At 39.8% G+C, this 26,586-nt stretch overlaps 1 protein-coding gene and 1 pseudogene across 1 annotated transcript in view; both read right to left on the bottom strand.

Annotated features, from left to right (window-relative positions):
* Positions 1 to 1,483, bottom strand: part of LOC106735272 (programmed cell death protein 5 pseudogene) — a 46,021-nt pseudogene extending 44,538 nt beyond the window's left edge.
* MAGI2 (membrane associated guanylate kinase, WW and PDZ domain containing 2) overlaps positions 1 to 26,586 on the bottom strand; it is a 701,446-nt gene that overhangs the window by 138,663 nt on the left and 536,197 nt on the right. Inside the window, exons 14-17 of the mRNA XM_027773307.1 lie at positions 14,595 to 14,780; positions 11,977 to 12,151; positions 5,862 to 6,081; positions 3,777 to 3,920 (exon numbers count right to left, since the gene is read on the bottom strand). Of these exons, the coding sequence (XP_027629108.1) occupies positions 3,777 to 3,920; positions 5,862 to 6,081; positions 11,977 to 12,151; positions 14,595 to 14,780 (725 nt within the window). The remainder of the gene's footprint in view (positions 1 to 3,776; positions 3,921 to 5,861; positions 6,082 to 11,976; positions 12,152 to 14,594; positions 14,781 to 26,586) is intronic.

Below are 26,586 nucleotides of genomic sequence, written 5' to 3'. Positions count from 1 at the left end.
ATGCCGGGAGAGTGGAAGTGTGCTCACCACACAAAAACGAGAACTGTGTGGGGTGGCGATGCATATGTGAATTAGCTAGATTTAACCATTCCACAGTGTGTGCATGCTTCAAGGCATCGCATACATGATAAATACATGGAACTTTATCTGTGAATTAAAAAAAATAAATTTGGGAGAAAACCCCAAGAAATGAAAACAGAAGTAGCATTATTTATATCCCAAGGCCAAGAGCACATTAACCCATCAACCATTAAATGATTTTTCAGTATCCCCCAGCTCGTTGGTAGTAATTCTGATTTGAATAGTTTTACTGTACTGTATTTAATCTTAGGTAGCCCAGCTACTATTAGATCATAGCCTGTTTTCCCCTTTTGTTTCTAATGATGAGAAAGAAACAAGTACATACAATGTTCTCCCAACTTAACTGACCATGAAGTGTGTTTGTGTGCATTTAGTTTTGGCAGAGAGGAAATAATGCATTAAAACTTAAAGTGAAGGGCTCACATTAACAAGGAGAAACGTGCCTGAGTGTTTCAAAGGCTTGAAAACGCTTGGTGCTCAGTATTTCTTTTTAAGCTTATGTCCAGTGACAGCCCATGAGTTTCTAGTTCACCTACTTTTCTCGGGAGTGTTGGGCAGTTACAAACCAAGCCATAAACATTTGTGGGGGTAACAGACACCTTAGAAGCATTAGGTGCACAGATATTTGAGATTTATATGTTTCTAGGCATGAATAATTTCAAGGTGGCACTTTACAACAAAATAAAAAATGGGTTCCTGATTTATTGTGAACTTTGAAAATTGGAAACCTATATGGTATTCAGTTTATGCATTAGTTTAAAATAATCAAACCATTAATTAAGTCATGCAAATACTGATCAATTCTGGTCCTTGCTGAAATAATTTAAACACATTTGTGAATTAAAAGTTGTCATCAGTTATTGACAAACACTAATGAAGGTGGAAAAGATTAGTTTTAAATAATTAAATTTGTAATAAACATAAAAATAAGACCTGAATTAATTATGTGCTGTGATCAAGAAAAACGGTATCTTTAACTCTACAGATATAAAATATTATCTAATTCTGACAGTAGATAGTATGAGCACTTTTAAGCTTACATTATTATTTTTCGTTTTCGAGAAAAATTCATGATAGAGTTTGCACATGTGTATAGGAGTGACTGTGTGTGTGTGTGTGTGCACGTGCGTGCATGTGTGTGTGAAAGAGAGAAAAGCACTCTTCACAGGGTCTGGCCTTGCCACACACCCCCGCCCCCAGCCCCAGTCCTCCAGACTGTGTGATCTTGGGCACATGTGCATGTTTCTATCTGACCAGGTCAGAAATTTGAATCTTGATCACCTTGTAGGATCCAGCTTCTCTGAAGCAGCATATTTCCGCTGTATCACAGAGCTGGTGCCAAGCTAACGTTAAGAGCCCCTGCCCTTGACATGGAGGCTGTCATCCTAGACAAGCTCTCCATTGGCGCTGCAAGAATTGATGAGTGGGAAAAAACCTTAGAGACGGAATATCAAATATTTTCCATAAATAGCAGATAAAAGAGTCTTCCATCCATCACTGCCAAATTCTGAGCCTTATTTTAAAGATCAGAGATAAAATCAACCACTGAAACCTTATTCATTGATTTCTATGACTCCCAAATGTCTCATTTTGTTTGAGAATTAAATGCTAGAAATTACACAAACACACACACACACACACACACACACACATATATATATATATATATATACTGCTAGAAATTATATATATAATATATATATACCAAGTTAGGCTAACTTATATGATCTAAAATTGGCTGTAATAATTCCGTTTTGATAGCTTTTACACACAAAGAAATGTGTAAAAACAGCAAAGGAAATGATAAAATATTGACTATTTTAATAATCTTTGACCGCAAGTAAAAGTAGCACTTTCTGAAACCCCATAAAGGACTCATTTTTATCATCTGCCAGAAGAAAAAGCATCTTTTGCTGAGCTTCTGCCTCCAGAATTCGAAATCTGAGTTTAGGTAGACTTAAGGGCCTTTGGTAAACTGCTGGAGCACTCCGGGCAGAAATCTTGGACTAGGCTCTAGGGTCATTAACCTCGCCACTGGCATCCCACCAGTCCCACCAGTTGCTTAGTGGTCTTCCAACTTCACTCTTGTCAGATTCCCTTGGATAGATTATTATCACACAGTCAGGTGTCCCCTCCCTGGGTGGGGCTAACAAATCTGCATTTCTAATGAGGTCCCAGGTGACGCTAGGGACCATGCCAGGAACACAGCTTTGGCTTAAATTCTATAAGAAAGAGTAATTCATCCTTTTATGTGAGGCCACTTCTTTCTTTAGGCTTCTTTGCCTTGGGGCTATTGTACATATCCAGCAGCAAGCCATTATAACCCTGTATTAAAAAAATGTGGCCACAGTTTGGAACCCATAGAGGCCACTTCTGAAGTCCTCTGGGAGTCCTTGTTTTCCTTCAAGGCCTCTGACCATCTCACTTCTGGCCTCTGTGTTGCATTGGTTTTACCAGCGCTGCAAAGATAAATTCTATTTAACCACTTGTGAGCTGGCTTTGCAGCCTTTAAGAAAATGCTCTTCTGGTTTATGTGGAAGCTGTGGAGCCAGAAAATCTTGAGATGGCCTATCCTAAATCCACATCTAGATGGAGTAAGAGGAGGTCGGTGTTGGATCAGGGCATGGACTACCAGTCTCTGGAGTTAGGTTTGCCTGGGTTCCAATTTCAACTCATACTTCCATGTGTCAAAGGATTGAGAGAAGATGGCAGAAAAACAGACATGATTTACATTCTTTCTACTTTTGTACTGTGGGTGATTCTCATTTTATGAATGGGAATCATAGAAATGGTAGATGTGGAAGCAAAAATAACACATTTAGTTGTTCAAGAACAATTGCTTGGTGAGGCTCAGCACATGAATCTAAGGTTCCAGAACCAAGAGCCATGACCATTGTATTAACTTAGAGATCAAGGAGATAGCATAAGAATGAATTCTAGATTTTATTTATAATAATAATTAACCTTAATTCTATATGCTTACTACTTGCCATTTTACTGAGAAAGAGGAGGACAGAGAGACTGTCTAATGATCTGTTGTTATCAAGCTTTGTACGTTTAGATGAAGAATCAGTTACCCATCAATCAGATGCCTCAAAGTAACTGTATTTTTAAAAAGTCACTCTCAATTTACACTCTAATTGGAAAATTTCTAACACCTATCATTTTTCAGGATAGTTTGTATCCAAGAAGCCTAATCCCCTTTTCTCTTAATGCTGCTGTCTGCCTCAAATCAAAGCTGAAAGAGCAATCAATACAAAAGAAATATTTGCAAAGAAAAACAAAACCATTTGATTAATCAACATGGAGGGGAGAAGAAAGCATAAAACTTAAAATAAATTTCAAATGATTAAATCTCAATGAAAATAAATCATCAAACAATGGAAAAAGTTATGGAGTCAGGTCTCCATTTCAACCAGTTGTTTTAGATATTTTTTAGTTTGTCCATTTTCTTTAGTTTGCTCTTTAGAAAAATAACACTCTAAGTAGGAAAATAAGAGAGATTATAACTCCTAAATAGCATTTGGCAAAGTTTTTAAAAAAATAGGTCATCAAATAGAAAGAAGGCAGAATCTACATGAAGTCTGATTGATGGTTTGATAGGATGCTTCAACACTCCTCAAAGATAACAGGTTGTTTTTGTTTTTGTTTTTCCCCCAGAAGTAGGTAATTTTATTTAAAAAGACTGTTCTTACCCTCATCCTTCCATTCCTTATTGCTGGCCCATCTTCTGCCAATCTCAGCACATACAAATCCATTTTGTATTCTCTTCCTCCACGAATGCTGAATCCAAATCCTTTGGCTCCTTTCTCCATATCCACAGTGAAATAATCAAAATCCTTTGGGGTTGAGGAGAAAATGAAATAACTTGTTTAGTATCAGAAAACCTTATTTTTGAAAAAAATTTATTTAATCTTACTTATTCAATTATTTTAATTTGACCAGAGAGAGACACACAGAGAGACAAAGAGAGGGAAAGTGAGAAAGCAAGTCACCAGATCGGGCACTCAAACCATGGTCAGCCATGTGGAAGTCTAGTTCCTTGACCACCACACCACCTGCTGGCCCCTCAGAGAATCTTTTATGGTCAGTCTTTCTGTTCTCTCTCATGGTCAGTGTGTTCCAAATGACATGATGTGAGAACTAATCTAACTTCACTATTGAACAAAATGTAAGACAAGATTCCAAAAGTTTGAGAAGATTAGAACACAGTTTACTTAGTCATTAAAAGAACTACTGTGGGGACCAGCAGGTGGCATGGTGGTTAAGGTGCTGGACTACCACATGGTGGACTGTGGTTCGAGTCCTAGACCTAGTGCCTTGCTTTCTCACTTTCCCTTTTTCTCTCTATCTCTATCTGGTGAGTGCATGTGCCCTGTAGCAAATGGAAAAAAAAATAATAATCACAATAAAAAACCAACTACTATGTAGCTAGTTTACTATGGTATTCATCGGTTTACATGTAATTATTGCATATAGGCCCGAATGACGTCATCTCTCCTTTGAGATTTTTCATTCACTGCTGTTGAGAACCATAAATAAATGTATCTTTTGAGTGTGCGCATGCATGCATGTGTGTGTGTGTATGTGTATAAATTACAGTTTGCTGGTTAGAAAGGTGAAGTTTAACGGGGTCTGACTTTCTTGGTTGCACTTGATGCTCAATATCATTTACCTAAAATGCATTATGCATTCTGCCTAAGATTTCTTGACCTTCGCTGTTCTTAAAATTTTGGAGAATAGAAGTGATCTTAAATTCACAATAAAACATAACATAATCCAATGGAGTTGAAACTATACTTAATTTGTATCTTGGTATCTAGTTAAGCAGGTAGTGAATATTTGCTAGACACCAAGCTCTGGTCTAGATACTCTTCATGAATTTAGAATCCTTACCCTGGCCTGTAAGGAAGACCCCCCTTTAAGAAACTGAGGCTCAGAGAGGTTAAGATAGTCGCTATGAGAGGTTTCCGACATATAAATAATTACAACTACCCCGTTGGCCATGCAGACAGGGTGGTTGTTGCAGAGCCTACATGCTGGACTATTAACTCAGGCTCAGCCATATCTTTTTTTTTTTTGAGAGGTTTTTGCTATAGGGCGTGTGCGCTCACCAGACAGACAGAGAGAGACATAGAGACAGCGAGAAATCACCCCCCAGAGGGGATGGTCACGCCGCAATCCCTTCTCCTCCATTCTCCTCTTGGGATCTTGGGCACACACGCACACGCGCCCGGTGTGAGTTCTAAGCCACTGGGTCCGGGACGAGAACCGCGATCGACTACGTGGGAATCCAGCGACATAGCCATTACACTAACTGCTGGTTCCCAAACTCAGCCATATCTTTATGCTTAGGGCTTTACTACAGAGTGGGAAGTAAGGGGCCATATAAATAATTATGGGTGTAAAATACCTCCACTGCTGACATCCATAAGATATTTTGCATCAGCAGCACTCTCTGAGGTTCTAGATAACACTTTAAAAACTTTGACAAGGCAATGTACTGGGACTTAGCTAGCTCCGTTAGCAGGGGTTAGTTCATCCTATTACTATGTGCCTTCTGTATCTGTATCTATCTGCCTGCCTGCCTGCCTGCTTCATTCTGAAATTGACTTATTTATCCAGTGTGTTTTGAGGGTGCCAATGATACCCGGATTAGAACTAGAAATAGAACTTTGGCTCTCTGCCCTGAAAGGGTACTCTTCCTGTTGTCTCCCCTCCTATTTCATTACATTATGCAAAATCTTGGTGAGGTCCACTGTGCTTTTTGGCCCAGGTACCTGGGGCTGTCTGTAGTCCGACAGAGGGTACTGCCGGGTGTCTGGTGAATGCTGCCTGTAGTCTAGCAGGGGAGGCTGCCTGTAGTCCAGGGGTGGAGGCTGCTGGTAGTCCCCCCCTGGGGGTTGCCGGTAGTCCAGCGGGGGTTGTCGGTAGTCCGTGAATGGAGGCTGTCGGATGTCTGGTTTCACATCTTGCCTTGCTTTTACTTCTGACCTGTAACTAAATAAATGAAAATGGTATTTGCTTTGGTATCTAGGCATTTTAAGCAGATTGGAATGATCTGACCTCCAGGCAGGGTCTAGCCATAAGAGCTGCATGTGCCACCTCCTCCTGGTGTTTCTGTGCCATATTCAGAGTTATAAAAAGATTAAGTGAACATTATTTCAAAATGTTTGACAAATGCCACATAAGCTCTTTCAGAAATCAAAGTAAAAATGATGATTCAACCAGAACTTTGAGGAAGGATGATGAAAAATCCTCTTTGACCTTGGCTATTTAAATACTGCAAATCTAGGTTAAACTATATGTCACAAAACTGGTCTATCAACACCAGTAAAATTCAGTCAATCTCTGTCTCTCTCTGTCTCTGTCTCTCTCTCTCTCTCTCACACACACACATTCCTTGGTTGATCATCAATTCATAAAAATGTGATTGAAGTGATCCCTAGATGCTTTACAAATACATTAATTAGGGCTAGCCTATAGTGGTTAAGGGAGCTGGACCACACATGGTTCATTTCGTTTCATGGTTCAAATCCTGGCTCTAGCAGCTTGAAAACCATGCAGGGTGTGTGTGTGCACACCAGCTCCAATCTTGACAAGATGGAGAAACAGAGGACAAGAGATTCTGTGCCCTTCTGGGAGGGGTGCTTTCTCTCTCTCCCCCCTCCTCTGATGTGCACACCCACCCACTGGCAATTTAAAAAAATACCTAACTAAAGGGCTATTGTAACCTGCCAAACTGGATATTTTTTGAGTATTTTACAGAGGCTAAAGGAGTGATAGCAAGATATAATTGCCAAATACAAATCAAGTAGAAAGTCACTGGATCACTGTTAAAACTAGAAATGTAACACACAGAGGTATTTAACTCCTAGACCTTTCAGGATTAGTGTCAAATCTTACTGTGGTTGTAAGGTGGAAGGAAAGGCAAAAATGTTTATGTCAACATTTGTCTATTACTTAGTTCTAGATATTTGTTACTAATAAAATAAGCACAGAGATCAGAACTAGTGTACTGCTATTTTCTGAATCTAAACTCTTCTCAGTTGAGTTCTAAAAGGGGCCTAAAATAGCCAATATCTACCATTATGGGATAATTAATAAAGTAAACTGAAAAATTATCACCAGAGTATAGAGGCCACTTAGTTCTTTAGCTTGCTGCCAATCGCCATGGCAACAGTTTATAACAAACTCCCAGTGATGCAGGCAGATTTAAAACATACATTTGCAAAGTAACAATATTATCTAAAATTAACATGGAGGATATGAGGAATTGAGAAAATATTTAGCACCAAGGAAAAGCTCAAACGTGTCAGAAAAACAGGTTCAGGGTCAATAGAATTTTATTTTTAAGATGAAATAGTTTCTTTACTGGCTTATGGTCTCACTGATGCTGATTAGTATTAAAATTTTTAAAAAATAACAGCCTTGAACAATTGCCATTAGTGTAATCTAGTATTTGGTAAGGACACACTGAACGTGCAGGCAATAGATGTGTTTATTTGGGGTCCTAGGAAGGGGGTTAGTAACGTAGTTATTTTAATCAACCCTTTCAGAAGACCCTATTTATTATTTAACCCTGAGGAGAAGAGACATTCCTTTTGCAAAATGCATAATTTAGGCCTTGCTTTATACCTCAGTCATCCACTCACCTACTGAGAAGGTGCATGCTGAGAAGAGAATTATTTAAAACATACTCTGAATGATGTTTAACTATGCAAATCAATGCATTAAACAAAAGGAATAGAACTAGGTGACATTTGCCAGGCTGTGTTGGTTCCTTTCTAGAAATAGCTGTCATGGTGACTTAGATGTTATACTGCTTTTTTTTTTTTTTTGGAGAGGTTTTGTTGCTATAGGGCGCGTGCGCTCGCCAGACAGAGAGAGAGACACAGAGACAGAAAGCAAGAAATCACCCCCCAGGGGGGATGGTCACGCCTCAATCCCTTCTCCTCCATTCTCCTCTCGGGATCTTGGGCACGCACGCACACGTGCCCGGTGTGAGTTTTAAGCCACTAGGTCTGGGACGCAAACCGCGCTTGACTACGTGGGAGTCCAGCAACATAGCCATTACACTAACTGCTGGTCCCTAGATGTTATACTGTTTTAAGTTATAGCATAATCACATCATTTTCATGATCTGTGTGGTGCTGGCATGAAGTACCCATCATGTGCTCCGTTTCCAAGCAGCCGTGTCACGAGGTATAGCAAAAGAGGGTGGCATGTAAGACTCTCCTCGATGGTTACACAAATGCCTCGGACAGTTGAAAAGTGCATCAACTTCATCCAGGCCATCAAGCACTCAAAGTTTATTCTACATCAGTGTCATAATGTGTCAGGGTTTTAAGCTAAATTGCACATTGAAGAGTTCTTTAGTAAATATTAATTTAAAAAATACCTAATTTTTAATAGAATGTTGCTAACTTCTAAGTGAGTGATACATTGGCTAGGGCAAAAATTATGTTCCTTAAAATTTACAAAATATTTTAAGGTAAATTCAGTTTTTTGTTTTGGTTTGGTTTTTAAACTGGCTCTTTAAAGTTCCTTTTACTTATTTATTTTTTGGAGAGGTTTTCGCTATAGGGCACGTGTGCTCGCCAGACAGAGAGAGACATAGAGACAGAAAGCGAGAAATCACCCCCCAGGGGGGATGGTCATGCTGCAATCCCTTCTCCTTCATTTTCCTCTTGGGATCTTGTGCACGAAAGTTCCTTTTATTATGAGAGAAGTCCTTGGGGCTGGCCACTGGCGTGGTGGTTAAGAGTGTTTTACTCCCAGATGGCTGACCCCAGTTCGAGTCCTGGACTTGGCAGCTTGCTCTCTCCCCCCTCCACTCACTGTTCCTCTCTGGTCAAATTAAAATAAATAGATAAAAATAAAGTTAAATAAAATAATTGTTTTTAAAAGAAAGGCCTTCAATATAAGTCTTCATAGTTCTTAATTCCATGATTAAAGAGAGTTTAGAGATATTAGAACCAAATTGCTAATGGTAAATTATAACAGGTTTTCTGGGATAAAAAAGTTCCAGAACCAGGAAATGCTATCCATGGAGAGACTGCATATTGCGTGGGTCTTCAGGATCATGTATAACCTTGAAAACACAGGACTCAAAAGTCTCTGGAAGAAGCCAGAGACTTTTGCCATTGACCTTACCATTTTAACTTGCAGTCAGTATCACTGTCTTTGCTGGAGAAGGTGAACTTTGCTATTTATTCTTAGTTTGGGGATATGGTCCAGAATGACTTTTTTGCTGTTTTCCCAAATGCCTCTCCTTTAATAGTGCTTTGCTTGCTTTTATATTTAAATATTTCATGTTTTCTGAGTACATACTAAAAGGATGCTAAAGGATGGACGATGGGTAGAAGTATTCATGGTGTCTTGGGAAGTCAATCCAGGAGTAAACAAGGCAGGATAAGATAGCACTCATTTTAACTCACAGAAATTGGCAAGCAGATTGTCACTTTAGCTTATCCCACTCAATTATGGGAACTGGCTCAATTTGCTATGTAGGTGGACACCCCTTGTACAAACGAAGTAACAGGAAATGAGTATCATGCACTTGGCATATAAGCAAGCAGTCCTGAAGACATCTCTAGTCTGATCTAAACAAAGGCAGAGTTCCTCCTCCAACCCACTCCCTGATACCGTGACCATCTTTAGGATTATTTTATTGAACTCTATTTATTTTAATTTGACCAGAGAGGGACAAAGTATGAGAGAAAGGTGGGGGGTGGGGAGTGAGAAAGCAAGCCACCAGGTCTGGGACTTGAACCACAGTCTCCCATGAGGGAGTCCAGTGTCTAACTACCACACCACCTGCTGGCCCCCCATGGCCATCTTTAAATGTGGCTAGGTAAATATTTCTGATATGTATAAAATTACTAATTAATATGCAAATAGCCACTACTCATAATCAAAGACTTAAGCCAGAAAACCCAAGTGTCAGTAAAGGGCCCTAGAATTGGAGTGGACTCTTCCCAGGCTGTTAATTTCCGGAAGCAAGATAATAATGCCGGAAAAATATGTTGGTGATTTATAAAATTTGAATCAGGTCAATTGTTAATCTCATAGTTAGGAAATATTTTATTCTGTAGTCAGAAAATAAAAATATTCAAAGACTATCGCTTGTGTGACAGGGGCCAGGCTGTCCTAGTTGTGAGCTGGTTACAGGTGGAATACAATGAAGGCTATACCCACTGTTCTGTCCACGGTAGCCTAGCACACCGGGGATAAGATTACCCACCCAGAGCTAGAAGCAAGAGCTATGTCTAGGGAGTCTGACTGTGGAAAAGAGAAGATGGATTGTGGTTGTGAGATTAATCTACAGTAGCAAAACCAAGAAGAACCTAAAGCTGGCTTGGGGACTGCTGGGGCCCTCAGGTCTTTCCTCCTGAGTCTGAAATGAATTCTGGAGAAAGCCGGTGCAATCTGTCGAAATAACACGCAGGGCAAGTGAACACATCTGGGGCTTATTACTGAGGCATCCAGGACTTACTCTTCTCCTGGATTGTCAAATTCTTACCTCTGCATCATTTGCTTTATGGGGCTTTTTTCTTCCCTAGCATATATTAAAAATATAAACAGCTGAGGACAGCCAGACATTTACTTTCCTATGAAAGCAAATGGGGAAATCAGAGTAGTGGAGAACTTCATAGAAACACCACCTGTGGCACCGGGAAAATATTTGCTTTGCAACGGTGTGAATGATGAACCCAGAGTGTTCTGGGAATCAAAAACAGAGTCTCACTTCATCTTCACCAATATGGGAGGCAAGAGATAGGAAGCAGATGTTAAGAAAACATTGGAATCATGGAAAAGGCCAAGGAGGGTTTTGTATACAGAGAGGTTCCCGTGAGTTGTTCTGTTTTTTCTTCTGCTAAAAGGGGGAAACCAACACGACAGCATGTCTTTATCTTTTTCTTTAATGGCTCCACCCACCCCTGTCTCCCTGTTACACACAAGTCATTCTAAGAAGACAATATTGTTTTTACATGACACCATTTTGTTCCTGGAAGTTTTAAGTGCCTTATTCGGGTTAGTTCATGACGTTTACCCTTAACCCTAGATGTGGAATGGAAGAACCTCATAATTTTGTGTGTAGGAGGATGTAAAGTTATCATTCAATCCAAACAATAAAAATGCCAACATTTACTAATGCCTATAAATCCCTTGACATTTCCCCACTTCCACCTCACTATCATTCTGTTCTCTGAGCCACTACTACCTTCATGGCTCAGTGGATGTATATAGCCACCTCCTAACTGCTTAACCTGCACTCACCCTGATCCCCTTGCATGCTCTCTCTACAGGGCAGACTGAGAGATCTTCCTGACAAGCAAATCTGGCACTGTCAGTCTTCAGTTTAAAACTGTTCAATGCTTCCCCACAACACTTAAGATAAAGATCAAAACCTTCATGCTTACAAGGCCCTTTAGGGTTGGCCTCTGCCACCCTCGCTGGCTTCATCTCAAGCCTCTCTATATTGCCTTATTTCCATTCTTCATGCTTGCATGCTTCCTTCTGCCAGAGGGTTTTCATCGATGTTCTTTATTCTACAAAATGTTCTCTTCATCTGGTTAACCCCTAGTTATCAGCAACTACTTATCATCTCTTCAGAAAACGTTCTCTTACTATGAAGAACAGACAGTTATAGTTACTAATAAATAAATAAATAAATAAATAAACATTCTAATGTTTCATTAAGTACACGCAAACACACACACATACATACATATATATTTCACAATCTCAAAATCACAATCACAGAGGTGTACAGGACAATTCCTACTTTATGAAGATCTCTCTCCCTGCCTGAGACTTGTCTTGTCCCTAACACTCCCTCTCCCTACTTTCCTCACCTCTTAAAACTGAAAAAGCCAAAAGGAACGTTACCTGTTTTCATGTCCTTGCAGCTGAAGGGGCTGGGGAGGAGCTGGTTGTGTGATGGGGCTGTTGGGGGTAGCCGGGCTTGGTTGGGCCAGAGGACTCTGCTGGGCCACAGGGCTGTGTTGCTGGGCCATGGGACTCTGCTTCTCTGAGCTGGGTGCCGAGGCGGGGCTGTTGAGCTCTGTGATGGGAAGCAAAGCAGCAGATGCCGTCAAGTCAGCATTGATAATGAGCTAGAGGTGACCAGAGCTGGTAATTCTTTGCCTCTCAGATGACCCAAGGACTTGGTCACTTCTGTTTCTGTTAGGCTTTAAGACAGGAGGTTCAGCTCATCAAGTTATAGTACTACCCATGGAACTGGTATTCCTTCCTTCACTGTAACTGGCTAAACCAAGATATATGAACGGAGTCTCTTGTCATTTTGTCAGAATATTAAAAACAAATAAACCCAAACTATTAAAATTATGAAAAAATAACTCAAAGGAGTAAGCTTGAAAACACATTCTATTTTTCTAGCATTACTTGCTGAGAGGAAATGTTTTAGCCACTATGTTTTGGTTGTAAAGAGAAGCTTTTACAGTCTTTCAAAGTTTGAATAAGGAACAAAGTATAAAAAAGTAAAAGGTTTTTCACAACCTTTTTTCCTGTCCCTTGCCTAGTAATTTTATGACTCCAAAGTGCTTCAGAAAAATTAAAGGAAAAAAAAAAAGAAAGGACACTGGACACAGGAATGTTTTAAAGCTGTTCTTTGTAAAAATTGCTTTTTTTTTCTAATTACATAAAATTTTAAACTGAAACTATCTCTCTTTCTCTCTCTCTACATATATTTTGTTAAAGAGATTTTTGCTGGGGACCTGCAGGTGGGGTGGTAGTTAAGGGGTTGGACACTCTCACATGGCTAACTACAGTTCAAGTCCTGCATCTGGTGGCTTGCTTTCTCACTTTCTCTCTCTCTCTCTCTGGTCAAATTAAAATAAATGAATAAGTAAATACAATTAAATGAAATAATTCTTTAAGAAAATAAAGAGATTTTTGCCATAGGGCTCACCAGAGAGACAGAGAGACAGAAAGTGAGAAATCTCCCCTTGGAGGGGGATGGCCATGCTGCGATCCCTTCTCCTCCAGTCTTCTCTCAGGATTTTGGGCATGCATGCACATGCATTCAGTGTAAATTTGAAGCCACCAGGTCTAGGACATGGTCAACTTTGTGGGAGTCCAGTGACATAACCATTTTGCATTCTGCTGGTCCCTCTATGTGTTGAAATAAGAGCAAGATACACACATTTCAGACTGGGAAAACCAAGAAACATGTCATATTTTTAGTGAGCAATCTTGCCTACAGTTAATTTCCATTGAACATTTTACTCATACTGGCATCTGCAGCTAACAGGTCAAAATAACTAGGGCCATTTCATTTTCTCTCTTTTTTTTGGTTGAGTGACAAAAGAAAGGTGATCTATTAGAATTCCCATATAAACCACTTTTCCCTATTCTCTTCTCAAAGCCCAAATCATTTAAATTCTCCATTTATGTCAGGATTTTTCAACCTCAGCACTGTGGACATTTTGGGCTGGGGACTTCTTTGCTATGAGAGGCTGTACTGTGGACTACAGGAAGTTTAGCACATGGCTGGCCTTTGCCCACCAAGTGCTAGGAGCATTCCCACTCAATCATGCCAGGCTATCAAAAATGTCTCTAGGCATTGCCCAATGTCCCCTGGAAGTACAAATTCACTCTATTTGGAAAGCATTGTTCTACATTTAAAGTCAGGTGGTTGTTTAGCAACTTGTGTCTGTGTGTTCGATCATCCTAAGATGGAAATAGTGGGAAAAGAAAGCTCAGTGAAAATGGATAATGCCAAGTGAGAGAGCCCATCAGCCTCTGTAGAAGACACCAGGATCCACTCACTAGTGAGCTCTAGGGACTGAATTCCTCAATGTCATGAATGAGTCTGCAGCTGCAAACTAGTAATGGACTCACTGCATTTAAAAATGGTGGCTTTATCATCAACTGATATGTAGAACTCCATGGTCCCTTAAGGCATGGTTATGAGTTGTGGTGTTCTCTACTCTGCAAGCCTCAGGGGGAAGTCCTTGTACAGAGAAATTTAAAAGGCTAAATGGGAACTTAAAATTCTTATCACATGCAACATTTTCTAAATGAGCTCTCTTTATACCACAAAACTTCTTCAAGCTTTTCAAAATCAATCTGACTTTGAAGAATCCTCCAGAGACTAACTGTTAACATGAGTGATTTTTTTTTTCTTTTTTCAGATTTGTAACTCTATCATCTCTGCTGAATAAGTTCTGGCTAATATAACCATAAAAACCATACTCTAGAGACCACAGGGAATGACTGAATAGCCCAGTATTTAGGGATTCACACTATTTAGCCTGTAATACCGCATAGCTTGATTACTGATTGAATTTGGTAGTGAGTAAACAGGACATGGGTTGCAAAAGAGTGAGTTTTTGCAAAGATGGAAATACCTATCAACCTCTAATACTCTGATGCCTCTGATGGCAGCCAGGTGGACTCCATAACTCTGGCAGGCAGGCCCGAGAACACCCCAGGAGTGTGTCCATGTGTAGACACCTCTCTGTAAAGCTGCCTCAGGTACTTACCCTCCTGCGGAATGATGCGAAGGGTGACACTAAGACCTGCGTCCTTGATGAGCTTCACGATGTCAGCGTGAGGCATGTTGATGATAGACTGGCCATTCACTGCTAAGATCCGGTCTCCCACTTTTAGTTTTGCACAACGATCTGCAGGACTCCCATCAATGATGCGTCCGATTTTATGGGGCACAGCTGAAAAAACCCCAACAGAAGTAAGTTATCAGGGTAATCACCAAAACGTGTTCTATCTCTCAGTCCCATTTCCAAGGAAAACAATGCACTGTTCAAATTCCTTCTTTAGTCAGTGTATTTGCGTTTTCAAGTCACAACTACAGCTGTCAAATGGGGTCCTATGTGTACTGCAGAGACCTGAGTTTCTAAATTCAAGTCCTCTGCTGTAACAGGCCAATTTCAAACACACAGACCAGGGATTGTCAAACTTTGGCATGTATCATAATTAGCCTAGGACTAATCTGGCCTCACCCTAGAATGTCTCAATCAGAATGTCCAGGAAGAATTTCTAAGGACCACAGATTTCTAAGGAGCTCCTTGGGAGATTCCTATCCATAGGTATGTTTGAGAATCTCTCGAGTAGACCATTGTTCCCAAAGGGCTCATACTCTAGGGGCAATAACGCAGTTTCAAAAACATTCAACAAAGGCCAGGAATTTAGTTTCTATGCTAAAGAAACTAAAGAGAGAGAGAGACAGAGATAGTAAGAGGGAAAGTGATAAATCACCCCCCAGGGGGAATGGCTATGCCACAATGCCTTTTCCTCCATTCTCCTCCTGGGATCTTGGACATGTATGTACACATGCCCAGCATGAATTTCAAGCCACCAATCCAGGACTTGAACTGTAGTTGGCCATCTGGGAGTCTAGTGATCTAACTGCTAGGTAATCTGCTGGCCCCATGGGATAAATTTTTAATGAGGCTAAAACTGAAGGAATGCTTTGGTAATTCTAGGATCACAGAGAGCAATATCCCATAAATACCAACTTAGAAAATGGCTTCATTTGGGAAAAAGAGTTGTTTTTGAGGGATTAGACAGATACCAGTAAGATCAAGAGTTTGTTTTTCTCCTGTTTCACAAAAAAAGGTACTGTAGGTCTCTGTAGGAAAACACCAGCTGGCAAGTAAGAGTTTATTATTCAAAGGAAAATTAGTATAATACAGATCTCTTAATTATCCACATTGAACCTTACACACCTAAACATACATACACAGACATACATACTTACTTTCATAAATGTTGGAAGTTATTAGTAATTTCTCTTCTACCTTTTCCAAGTACTTATGTGAACCAAGCACTGTGCTGTGATTGTGTGTGTGTATGTGTGTATATTTTGAGTGTATATACACACATATGTATCATATCAGGTTGTTGGGAAAGTCATGACACACTTTTTGCATAGAAAAACATAAAAACGTATGTCATGATTTTTCTAACAACCTAATACATAAAAAGTATAGAACATAATCTTTAACAAATCATAGAGGTGCCTGGTATCACTACCAGTTTAGAGAACACTGCGTAGTTAGAAATAGACCCAAGGTCACTGAGGCCCGACATGGACAGTCAGACTCCATTGCCTTTGCTCTTAACGGTATGCCAAACTGTCCCTCTTGACTTTACCGTCTCTGATTTCTCATCTATGACTTTCTTTATGAGCACCTGGTACTTTTATTTGGTGAGTGCAGCCTGCTTCTAAGCCCGGAACAGTAAACACTTCATGAGTGGTCCTGGGCCAGGGGCAGTGGCTTTGCTGGCATCAGGTTTTTGCTGCAGCCCTCTTTTGATAGGCAAGGTGTTTGCAGAAAGAAGAGGAAAGGACAGGAGAATTGGACAACACTTCAGATGCCATTTAGTTAGGACATCACATCATAGTGTCATTCATTTGTTTGAAGTCATTTCTTTGGATATTAGGAAGTGACATTTGAAATGAAGCTCAAAAAAGCACTTCAAAAACAGACAAATGGTATCTGGAGGATTTGCTGTTTTGACTTATTCATGTCCCTGCTCTCCTCCTTTACTGTGGATCATTTAGATTTATTGGGCATGAAATCTCGCATGTTTCAAAATAGATTTCTCTCTCTCTCATAGACAATCTTACACACATACAATTTTGGGTGCTCTAGAACAATAAGAACAACAATAATAAGCTATTACTTGTTAATTTATAGGCGGTATGTTAGGCACTTATTTTAAATCCTTACAGCAACACTGTGAATGAAGTAGCTATAAAAACACAGAATAATTAGGCTCCGTTTACTAGAAACGAGTGTCCAAGCTGCCATTCAAATCCTTGCCTGTGACTTCAAACCTTGGTGTTATTCCCTTCTTTTTTTTTGGGTATGTGGGAGGTATTATGAGGAGCAAGATTCTCTCAGACTTGTGAGACAGACCTTTCATATGCATTCTGCTGGAGATTTCGAGATGAATGTTTTATTATAAACAGAATATTCACTTATGGTGATAACTCTTTCAAGGCCATTTTAACCATATTAGGGGAGTTTGAATAAAAATTAAAATAAAGTAAGAAAAAACAGAATAATGAAAACTAAAATTCTATGTTAGGCTTACAATGACTGAACGTCTTATATAAAATATGGGCACACAGTTTAAAAATGCATATTCAGTAATTGGAAGTACCTGACATGGGCTAATTAGAAATGTTTTCTATTAGCATTCACTTTAATGAAAACAGCAGTTGAAACTCTTGGCAGCTGAAGGCAGTCTCACTTTTCTTTCACCAGCAATTTTTTTTCTATCTATGTAAGTACGTTGAATGTTGATGTTCAACAAATCTTTGACAAGGGGTGCATTCAGAGAGGACTCTCTGAAAACAAGATGCAGTTCCATTTGCTCAGTGATAAGGTCTACAGAGCTTCTGACCTAAGTGCTTTCTGTGCAATGCTAATGGAATTACAGAGCAAGGAAGAGGCCTTGACCTTGGTATGTATTATTGGGATGAATGGTACTCATTAATTCTGAGAACTGATGACCAAGGTAACTGCCAGAGTGCAGTCCATTTAGACGGCACGCCTTGCAGACATCACCTGTCAGGCAGCAACATAAATCAAGTCTTTGGATCAGTCTTCCTGACTAAGTGTGCTTAGGATACACAGATATTTGGGAAAAGTTACACTATGTCATTTGGCTTTGGACATACTGTCATTTGGGAAGGAGACAATGTGTCGCTAGTTAGAAATTTCCTTTAAATTGAAATTCACATCAATTATGAAAAAAAGAAACCCATCTTTTCAATTTCTTCATTCCTTTCTGGGTAAAACCCTAGCGTACTTTTACATTGCAAGGTGTTTTATATTTTCCCATAGATGAACGGATTCTTGGCCCACCCATGTTTTAGTAGGAATAGTCTGAGATAATTAGTTGGACTAGATACTAAGTGAGCTCAAAAGCCTGGATTCTTTGGGTCTCTAGACACATGACTACAGGAATCAATGGTCCTCCTTTTCCGCTTTGGGTCCTCTTACGGGACCCTTGTCCTTGCCTAGACTTCCTTGGCCACGAGTCATCTGGACTGATTAAGCCAGTGAACTCTTGGGTTTTACTTTGGTCAAGTCCCACTGAAGAAGACATGATTTGTATCTGAGACACTTTTTCTTGCTTCGGCAATGGATTCTTTCTGAAGTATCTGGTGGTGGATTCTTCCTGACATTCTGAAGGAAAGGATGATTAGGTTCCTCTTTCCTTTTCTTACTACATTATTTCCCTCTTGTTTATGTGTACTTCTTTTCAGAAGGGGGAAAAAACAGTCTGTGGCACATGTTTACATTTAATTATCTCCTTGTTAATAAATTCCACAAGGTGGAGTTATATATGGAAGGAAGCAGTAGACAAGAAAAGTGGATTTTGCGTCAATCATGCCAAACTTACAAGAGAGAACTTTCTGAAAAAAGCACGACAAAAATAAATACTTCAAAGGCAATCGATAGCATAAACTCATTAGCTCACAATTCCATTAATTTGTGAAGGTTAAGCAATGTGTTATTAGCTTATAGAGGCAAGGGAGTTAGTTTGCGTTTAGAATCTGACCTGATATGAAAATAAATGTTTGTTTTTCTAACTGGATGATTCTAGTTGTTTTTTTTTTTTTCCACAGTCCATGAAAATCATTTATTATTTAGTTTTAAAATTGTGAATTGGGGCAGGAAGGCCAATTACTACATCAGTAAACACATTTCTGTTTGGCATCTTCTAAGTAGCAGGCACTATGCTTGATCTAGTGTGGAAGACAATGATAAAAACAACCTCTAGTATTTGCTCTCATGAAACTCAGTCTGGTTGGGGAGATTATGGAGAAATATAAAAATATTAAAATAGAACATAAGTGGCAAATCCATGGTAAAGGTAACACGTAACGAGAGTAGAAAAGATAGGTGAACAACTGAACCCAGGTGTAGACACAGAGAGTGGTGAAGAAAAAGAAGATCATTCTGGAGTGGAGGGACCATAAGTGTTCACAGGTGAGTGGCAGCTCCCTTAGAAGAAAGCCCAGGGCCAGCACTTGCATAGTGGTTAAGGCACTGGACACCCACATGGCTGACCACGGTTCAAGTCCTGGACCTAGAAGCTTGATTTCTCTCTCTGGTCAAACTGAATAATAATAATAAATAAACTTAAATAATTATTTTATAAAGATTTTGCCTTAGGGCACATGTGCTCACCTGTGAGAGAGTGAAAGACAGAGAAAGGGAGGGAGAAAGTGAGAAATAACCCCCGCCCCCAAAGGGGATGGCCATGCCACAATCCCTTCTCCTTCATTCTCCTCCTGGGACTTAGGACCTTGGGCATGCATGCACATGCACCCGGCATGAAATTTCAAGCCATAGGGTCTGAGACTCAAACTAGTCGGCCATGTGGGAGTCCAGCAATGTATGCCATCTACTGGCCCCCAAATTAAATAATTATTAGGAAAGTAAAAAACTCAAAGTAGCAGAGAGAGGTCTGTCAAATCCAGAAAGAAGCAAAGAGAAAGTCTTTGTAGAATGGGTTTCCTTCTGCCCTTATAATCATAGTTTCCTGAGCTGAGATCTGTTCTGATATTTTTTAGCCCAGCTCCTACGCTGGAGACTGAACACACAGGAGCATCAGAAGCTTAATTGTCATGAAATGTTCCTATATCTTTAATACATAGCAAAACCCCTGGTCATTTTTTTATTGTTGTTCAAAAACTGGAATCTAGTATTGTTTCTATTTATTTTTTTAAGAGAGATTTTTATTTTAGGTTGCACTGGAGAGACAGAGACAGAGAGAAATCTCCCCTCCCTGCCAGGTGGGGGATAGCCACGCTGCAATCCCTTCTCCTCCATTCTCCTCTGGGCTCTCGGGCGCACACGCACATGCGCCTGGTGTGTTTTAAGCCACTGGGTCTGGGACTCAAATTGTGGTCCACTATGAGGGAGTCCAGTGACATAACCATTATGGCATCTGCTGGTCACAACCAGAACCTAGTATTGATCTTGGGTATTTTCCAACTCTCCTTCCTAGACGTTCTGACTTAATATGTTCTGTGGAGACAAACCCATTCAGCTGAATGTTGTCCCTTTTTGGACTGTGATAGTGTCCTTCAAAAGGGGTTTTCTTGGCCACTTGGGGGTGAAGATGTGGGAAAAACATGTGTTTTGTATTTTAATTTTTTTGGTATATGATAAAATGAAGAAAAAGCAGACTGCATGACTTGTTTTCCTCTAGAAGTCTGTGAAATTTAGCTTTCCAAAAATGAAAACGTCTTCCCTGAAATTCATAGCCAACTGATTTGCAAAACCCCAAATTGAACAGCTGGTGTTTTAAGGACTGCATATTCAAAAAGTGCACCCCCCACCCAGCACCCATGACTCATTGTCTTGTGGTTGAACAGTTTAGTTACCCAGCACTTGGTGATAAGCAGATGGTCAGATGGGAGAATGAGAAGAGGGGCCCATCACTGGCAATTTGGGAACCCAGCTGAACTCATGTTCCCAAGGGCAGAAAGCATGATCTAGAAAGTATTAACTAGATGGCTAGTGAGAAAAAACCCATTCATCAGCCATATATTACCCTTTATGCTTTTATTTCTCACTGATTTTAAAAAAAAACCTCTCATAGCTAAGTACTGAGAGTGAATTGGTAATTAAAATAATTTTCATTACATTAGAAATTATAATTAGCTATGATTTGACTGTTCTAGCTGAGAACATAAGGCTGAGTTAAAGTGGTTTTGTGTTTGGGAAGATCTGATGGGCCTGTAGACATAGGGATGGCATCGCAAATGTGTGACCTGTGGAATCATGTAGGTCCCCATAATGAAAAGGGTCCAGTGTTTGGTTCAATGGACTTCTGGCACCATCCTGACATTATTAATTTTTGAACATGGATCCCACAGTTTTAGTTTGCACTTGGCCCTGCAAACTAAGTAGTTGAAGCTATGGATTTATGGATTTATCTTTAGACGATTTTTTTTTTTTTTTTTTGCGATAAGGTGTGTGTACTTGCCAGAGAGACAGAGAGAAACAAAGAGGCAGAAAGTGAGAAATCACCCTGCAACGGGTCATGCCTCAATCCCTTCTCCTTCATTCTCCTCTCATGATTTTTGGCACATATGCCTGCTATGAGGTTTAAGCTCCCCGGGCCAGGACTTGAACCATGGTCGGTTACGTGGGAGTCCAGAGATGTAACCATAACACCATCTGCTGGTCCCGAATCTATGTAGATATACCCAGAATGTATTTCTTCATTGCATCATTCCATTGTTTTTAGTGTCTGTGATAGAAGACGGTAAAGAGAATATGATATAATTTTTAAAAAATCTCCAGAGAGAAACTGGTGTAGGAAAGGAGAAAAATAACCCTCTTGCTCTTTTTCGCATTTGCTGGAGGCAACATATACTTGCCAGAGATAAAGAGAATAAGAGAGGGAGATAGCACCCCCTACTGGAGTGTAGTCATGCTACAATTCCTTCTTCTCCACTTGTCTATCCTGTCAGGCCCTTGGGTCCAGTGTATTGCCCAAGCTTTTGGGTCCAAGACTTAAATTGTGGTTGGCCATGCAGGATCCAGTTCTTTTGACTACCAGGCCACGGGCCAGCCCAATAACCTTCCTTTATGCATTTCTCATTCCCATGCACATCACTAGAAAATGTAGTCCAAATCATTTCTGCTAAGTATATTCTTCTTTCTTTTTTTGGATAGGTTTTTGCTATAGGGTGCATGTGCTCACCAGAAAGACAGAGAGAGAAAGAGAGAAAGCAAGGAATCACTCCCTTGGGGGGGGGATGGCTATACTGCAATTCCTTCTCCTCCATTCTCCTCTCCGGATCTTGGGCACGCATGCACATGGGCCCAGGGTGAGTTTAAACCACGGGGTCGGGGACTCGAACCATAGTCGACTACATGGGAATCCAGCAACATAGCCATTACACCAACTGCTGGTCCCTCTGCTAAGTATATTCTTAAAAAGCCTGGAGTCTTCAGGTATTAATTCTATAAATTACCTTGACTCTCTTATTCCATTGTGAAAATTATTCTTATGTAGTAAGTTACTTATTACTGTTTCATCTACAAAGCTGGTTCATCTTCTGTAACTGGTTTTAACTAGACATTAACATATACCATCATATTTCAAGGCATTTATGTATTCTTTTGATATGGCTTTCTCCCCCTCATAATCAAAACTTCAAATGTGTAAGTATATGGAGTATAGAGGGCTGGATGCAGAATGAGTCAGTCCCATTTATAGATATTTTTGGGACCAGCAGTTAGTGTTGTGGCTGTGTTGCTGGACTCCCATGTAGTCGACCGCGGTTTGAGTCCCGGACCCGGTGGCTTAAACTCACGCCAGGCGTGTGTGCCCAAGATCCCAAGAGGAGAATGGAGGAGAAGGGATTGCGGTGTGGCCATCCCCCATGGGGTGTGATTTCTCACTTTCTATCTCTCTGTCTCTGTCTGGTGAGCGCACGTGCCCTATAGCAAACAAACAAACAAACAAAACAAAACAAAACAAAACAGCCCTCTCCATTTATGAATATTTCTCATTTCCCTGTATATCCTTAGAAGTGATTATACCAATTTCTAGGTAGCTGGAACATCGCTTTTCACTTGTTTTAATATGAAATTCATTAAAAAAAAAATCTAGTCCCATTAACTAACTATAAGCCCCATTCATCATTTAAAAAAATTCCTCCCCAAAGATCTGAAAAGAATACACATTTCCATCACCCAATAAAACCAGCAACCCAGGACTTTACAGTGAAGGGATAAAAGATGAAAATCTGTTATTTTCTACATGAGTAATTTTAGCGTGTAAAGTCGTGTAGCTTTTAGCAAGCTTTGCTTACAAGTAACCAGACAATGAACTAACTCAGTAATAATGGAAAAAAATCTAGAGAGCTATTGATACTAAAATATGACAAAGGGTTTCTTTCTTCCCTGTGGAGAAGAAAAACAAGTTGCTTTGCCCTTTTTAGAAACAGTTGCGGTCACCAGCAGATGGCGTAATGGTTACATCACTGGACTCCCACATATGACCATGTTTTGAGTCCTGGACCCGGTGACTTGAAACTCATGCCAGGTGTTTGTGCGTGCGTGCCCAAAATCTGGAGAGGAGAATGGAGGAGAAGGGACTGTGGTGGGGCCGCCCCCCTGGGGGGGTGATTTCTTGCTTTCTGTCTGTCTCTCTGGTAAGTACATATGCACTATCACAAAAAATTTCTCTCAAAAAAACCCAAAACAAAACAAAAAACAGTTGCAGAGTTGAGGTGTGTTATTATACTCACAACCAAACATGGAAATCTACTTTTTAAAGGGCTAGTTGCTATTTCAATGATGACAAACTTAGTTCTCGGATCGGAGGTTCCTTTTGTCTATAATTTATTACAGAGGGCTTATCAATTTATTACTAGAAAACACTGGATTGTTCAGTAAAATAAAAGAATATAAAAGTTTCAAAATATATGTTGTGTTATAAAAGAGACAAAGTAAATAATATAATGATACTATTTGCTAGTGATGGGGAAATCTCTTATAACTAAAGTAATTTAATTAAAAATTATACATATACAAATTTTAAGAAATAAAACACATTCAAAATGCTTACAGTGAAAAATCCTAGTCTCCTACTCTAACCCTTCCCCATCTTTTCCAGTCCCATGACCCAAAGGCAAACATTTAAAATTTTTCAGTTTTTTCTTCTACACATTTCTGAATAATTCTTATATAGCTATTTTCTGAATTTATGAACTTTAGCCAGTACCTATTTACTTCCTATTAAAATAGAAGATTTATCTTAATTCCACCTCTTCTCCTTATCCCAAAATAGGTTTAACACTATTTTTAGTTAAACCAGTTATTATTATTTATGGTTTTATCATGTAAATCTTACCCAGTATAGTGCTTGTGATTTTCTTCCTTTTTCACCCTGAATTGAGGTTTTTGATTGTAACTCTCTTCTTTTCATTTATGCAACATGCTGTCTATATATCCTTGATTATTTCTCTGAATGCTATTAAAGTCATCTATTCAATTTATTTATCTGGAGACCTTCCCAGAAGTAGGTATGTTGCTCTTAAGTCCGCTGTGCACAGTTATTCTGAGATTCCTGTTGCACTCCAAGGTGGGCTGCATACTTCTATAAACTCTGTGTCATCTTTTTTGATTTATTCTTTTATTTTTCTGGAACATATCCTATAGTAGCTTTCTAAGAAACTATGCATAAGAGGGAAACATTTTTTCAATTCTTTTTTTTTTTTGTGAGAGAGATTTTTGCAATTATAGCATATGTGCTTGCCAGATGGACAAGGAGAGACAGAGAGACAGAAAGTGAAAAATCACCCCCTGGGGACATGGCCACATCTCAATCCCTTCTCTTCCATTCTCTTCTCAGAATTTTGGGCATATCACAATCCCTTTTCCTCCATTCTCCTCTCAGGATTTTGTGCCCAGCATGAGTTTCATGCTGCTGAGTGTGGGACTCAAACTGTGGTTGGCTAGGTGGGAGTCCAGCACTCAATCACTATGCTACCTGCTGATCCCCATTTTTTCAACTCTTAATGTTTGAAAATGTCTTTATTTTACTTTTTTGATTGGTCTAATTCTAGATTAGAATTCTAGATTGTCTGAATTTCTAGGTCAAAAAACATTTTTCTTCAGGAATTTGCAGGCACTGTTGTATTGTCTTCTAGCAGCCTGTGTTATTATTGAGAGGTCTGAACTATTAGGATTTTTGTTCATTTAACGTAATGGGCCAGTTTTCCCTTTTCTTTTTGGAAATATATCCAAGTGTCTCTGCACTTTTTATGTTCTGAGGTTTGTGATGTGTGATTCTTGTGATTCTTTTTTTTTTTTTTGAGGTTTTTACTATACGGTGCGTGAGCTTGCCAGAAAGAGAGATAGAAAGCGAGAACTCACCCCCCCAGGGGGAATGGCCATGCCGCAATCCCTTCTCCTCCATTCTCCTCTTGGGATCTTGGGCATGCACGCACATGCGCCAGGCATGAGTTTAAGCCACCAGGTCCGGAACTCTAACCGTGGTCGACTACATGGGAGTTCAGCGACATAGTCATTACACTAACTGCTGGCCCACGATGTGTGATTCTTTATTGGTATGGAAACTTGTTTCCTTTTATTTGGGTTTGGAACTTCCACTATATGATTTCTCCAGTAATTTTCATTCTGTTTCTCTGCTCTCTCTTTCTTGAAGACTTACTAGATATTGGCTTTCCAGATTAGTCTGACAATTCTTTTATTATTTCTCCCATCCTCTTGGTTTCTTTTTTGTCCTCTTTTATGTAAGATTTTCCTTGCATTATCTCCCAATGCTTCTGTTGAAATTTTTTAATCATGATATTTTCAACTTTTGAGAATTCTTTATTAAACAAAATCAAATGGTTCTTTACAGTATTCTGTTTTTATTTATAATATGATAGTGTCATACCTAGTTAGGGCTGCTCTAACAGAGTACCATAGACTGAGTGGCTTAAACAACAAATGTTTCTCACTGTTATAGAGACTGGAAGTCTGAAATCAGATGTCAGCATGGTCAGGCTTTTTGTGAGGGCCCTTCTCCTGGTTTATAGATGGCTGGTGTAATGATTTAAGTCCTCTCCAAAACTCATATTGAAATACCATAGAGATTGTAACAGTATTCAGAGGTGGGCTCTTTAAAAGGAGATTAGGGCAAGTTTGGCCCCCTCTTGCCCTCTCTCAGCTCTGTTGCCTTTCACCATGGATGACCCAGCAAGATGGCTTTTACCAGATAGTGATACTTTGATATTGGACCAACTAGTCTTCAAAAAGTAAGCCAATACATTTCTGTTCATTACAAATTACGCAGTCTGTGATAGTTTGTTGTAGTAGCACAAAATGGAATAAGACAGCTGTCTTCTTGCTTTACTCCCACATATTAGACAGAGAGCACTCTGGTCTTTTTATCTTATAAGGACACAAGTCCCATCATGGGGGGCTCCATTCTTCTGAGATCATCCAAACCCAATTCTTTCTCAAAGGCCCCATCTCCAAATACCATCACATTGGAGATTAGGGTATACATTCATTCACTCATTTATTTATTTCTTCTGAGAGAAAAAGAGAGAAAGCACCCCCCCCATAGGGTCCCAAGGCTTTGATCTACCCCCAGACTTGGTCAGCCCCAGATTATGAGGGTGCACATGCCCAGAATACTCAGGAAGTCTCTGGACTTGAAATGGGAACTTTCTGTGTGGAGTTGCCTTACAGAGCATTGTATTATACTACTGCATCACCATCTGGTCCTAACATAGGGTTTTGGAGGAGAATCAAACATGCAGTCCAGGGGCTGGCAGGTGGTATGGTGGTTAAAGGTTCTGGACCCCCATATGGCCAACCGTGGTTCAAGTCCCATACTCACTGGATTGCTTTCTCACTTTCCCTCTCTCTCTGTCTCTCTCTGATCAAACTGGAGAATAATAATAATAAATAAAGTTAAATAAAAAATTCTTAAAAAAACCCATGCAGTCCATAG

The sequence above is a fragment of the Tupaia chinensis genome, unplaced genomic scaffold (genome assembly GCF_000334495.1).
Source record: "Tupaia chinensis unplaced genomic scaffold, TupChi_1.0 Scaffold000044_1, whole genome shotgun sequence".
NCBI lineage: Eukaryota > Metazoa > Chordata > Mammalia > Scandentia > Tupaiidae > Tupaia > Tupaia belangeri.
The sequence above is the reverse complement of the archived record's forward strand: the minus strand, read 5'-3'. Positions and strand labels throughout refer to the sequence as shown.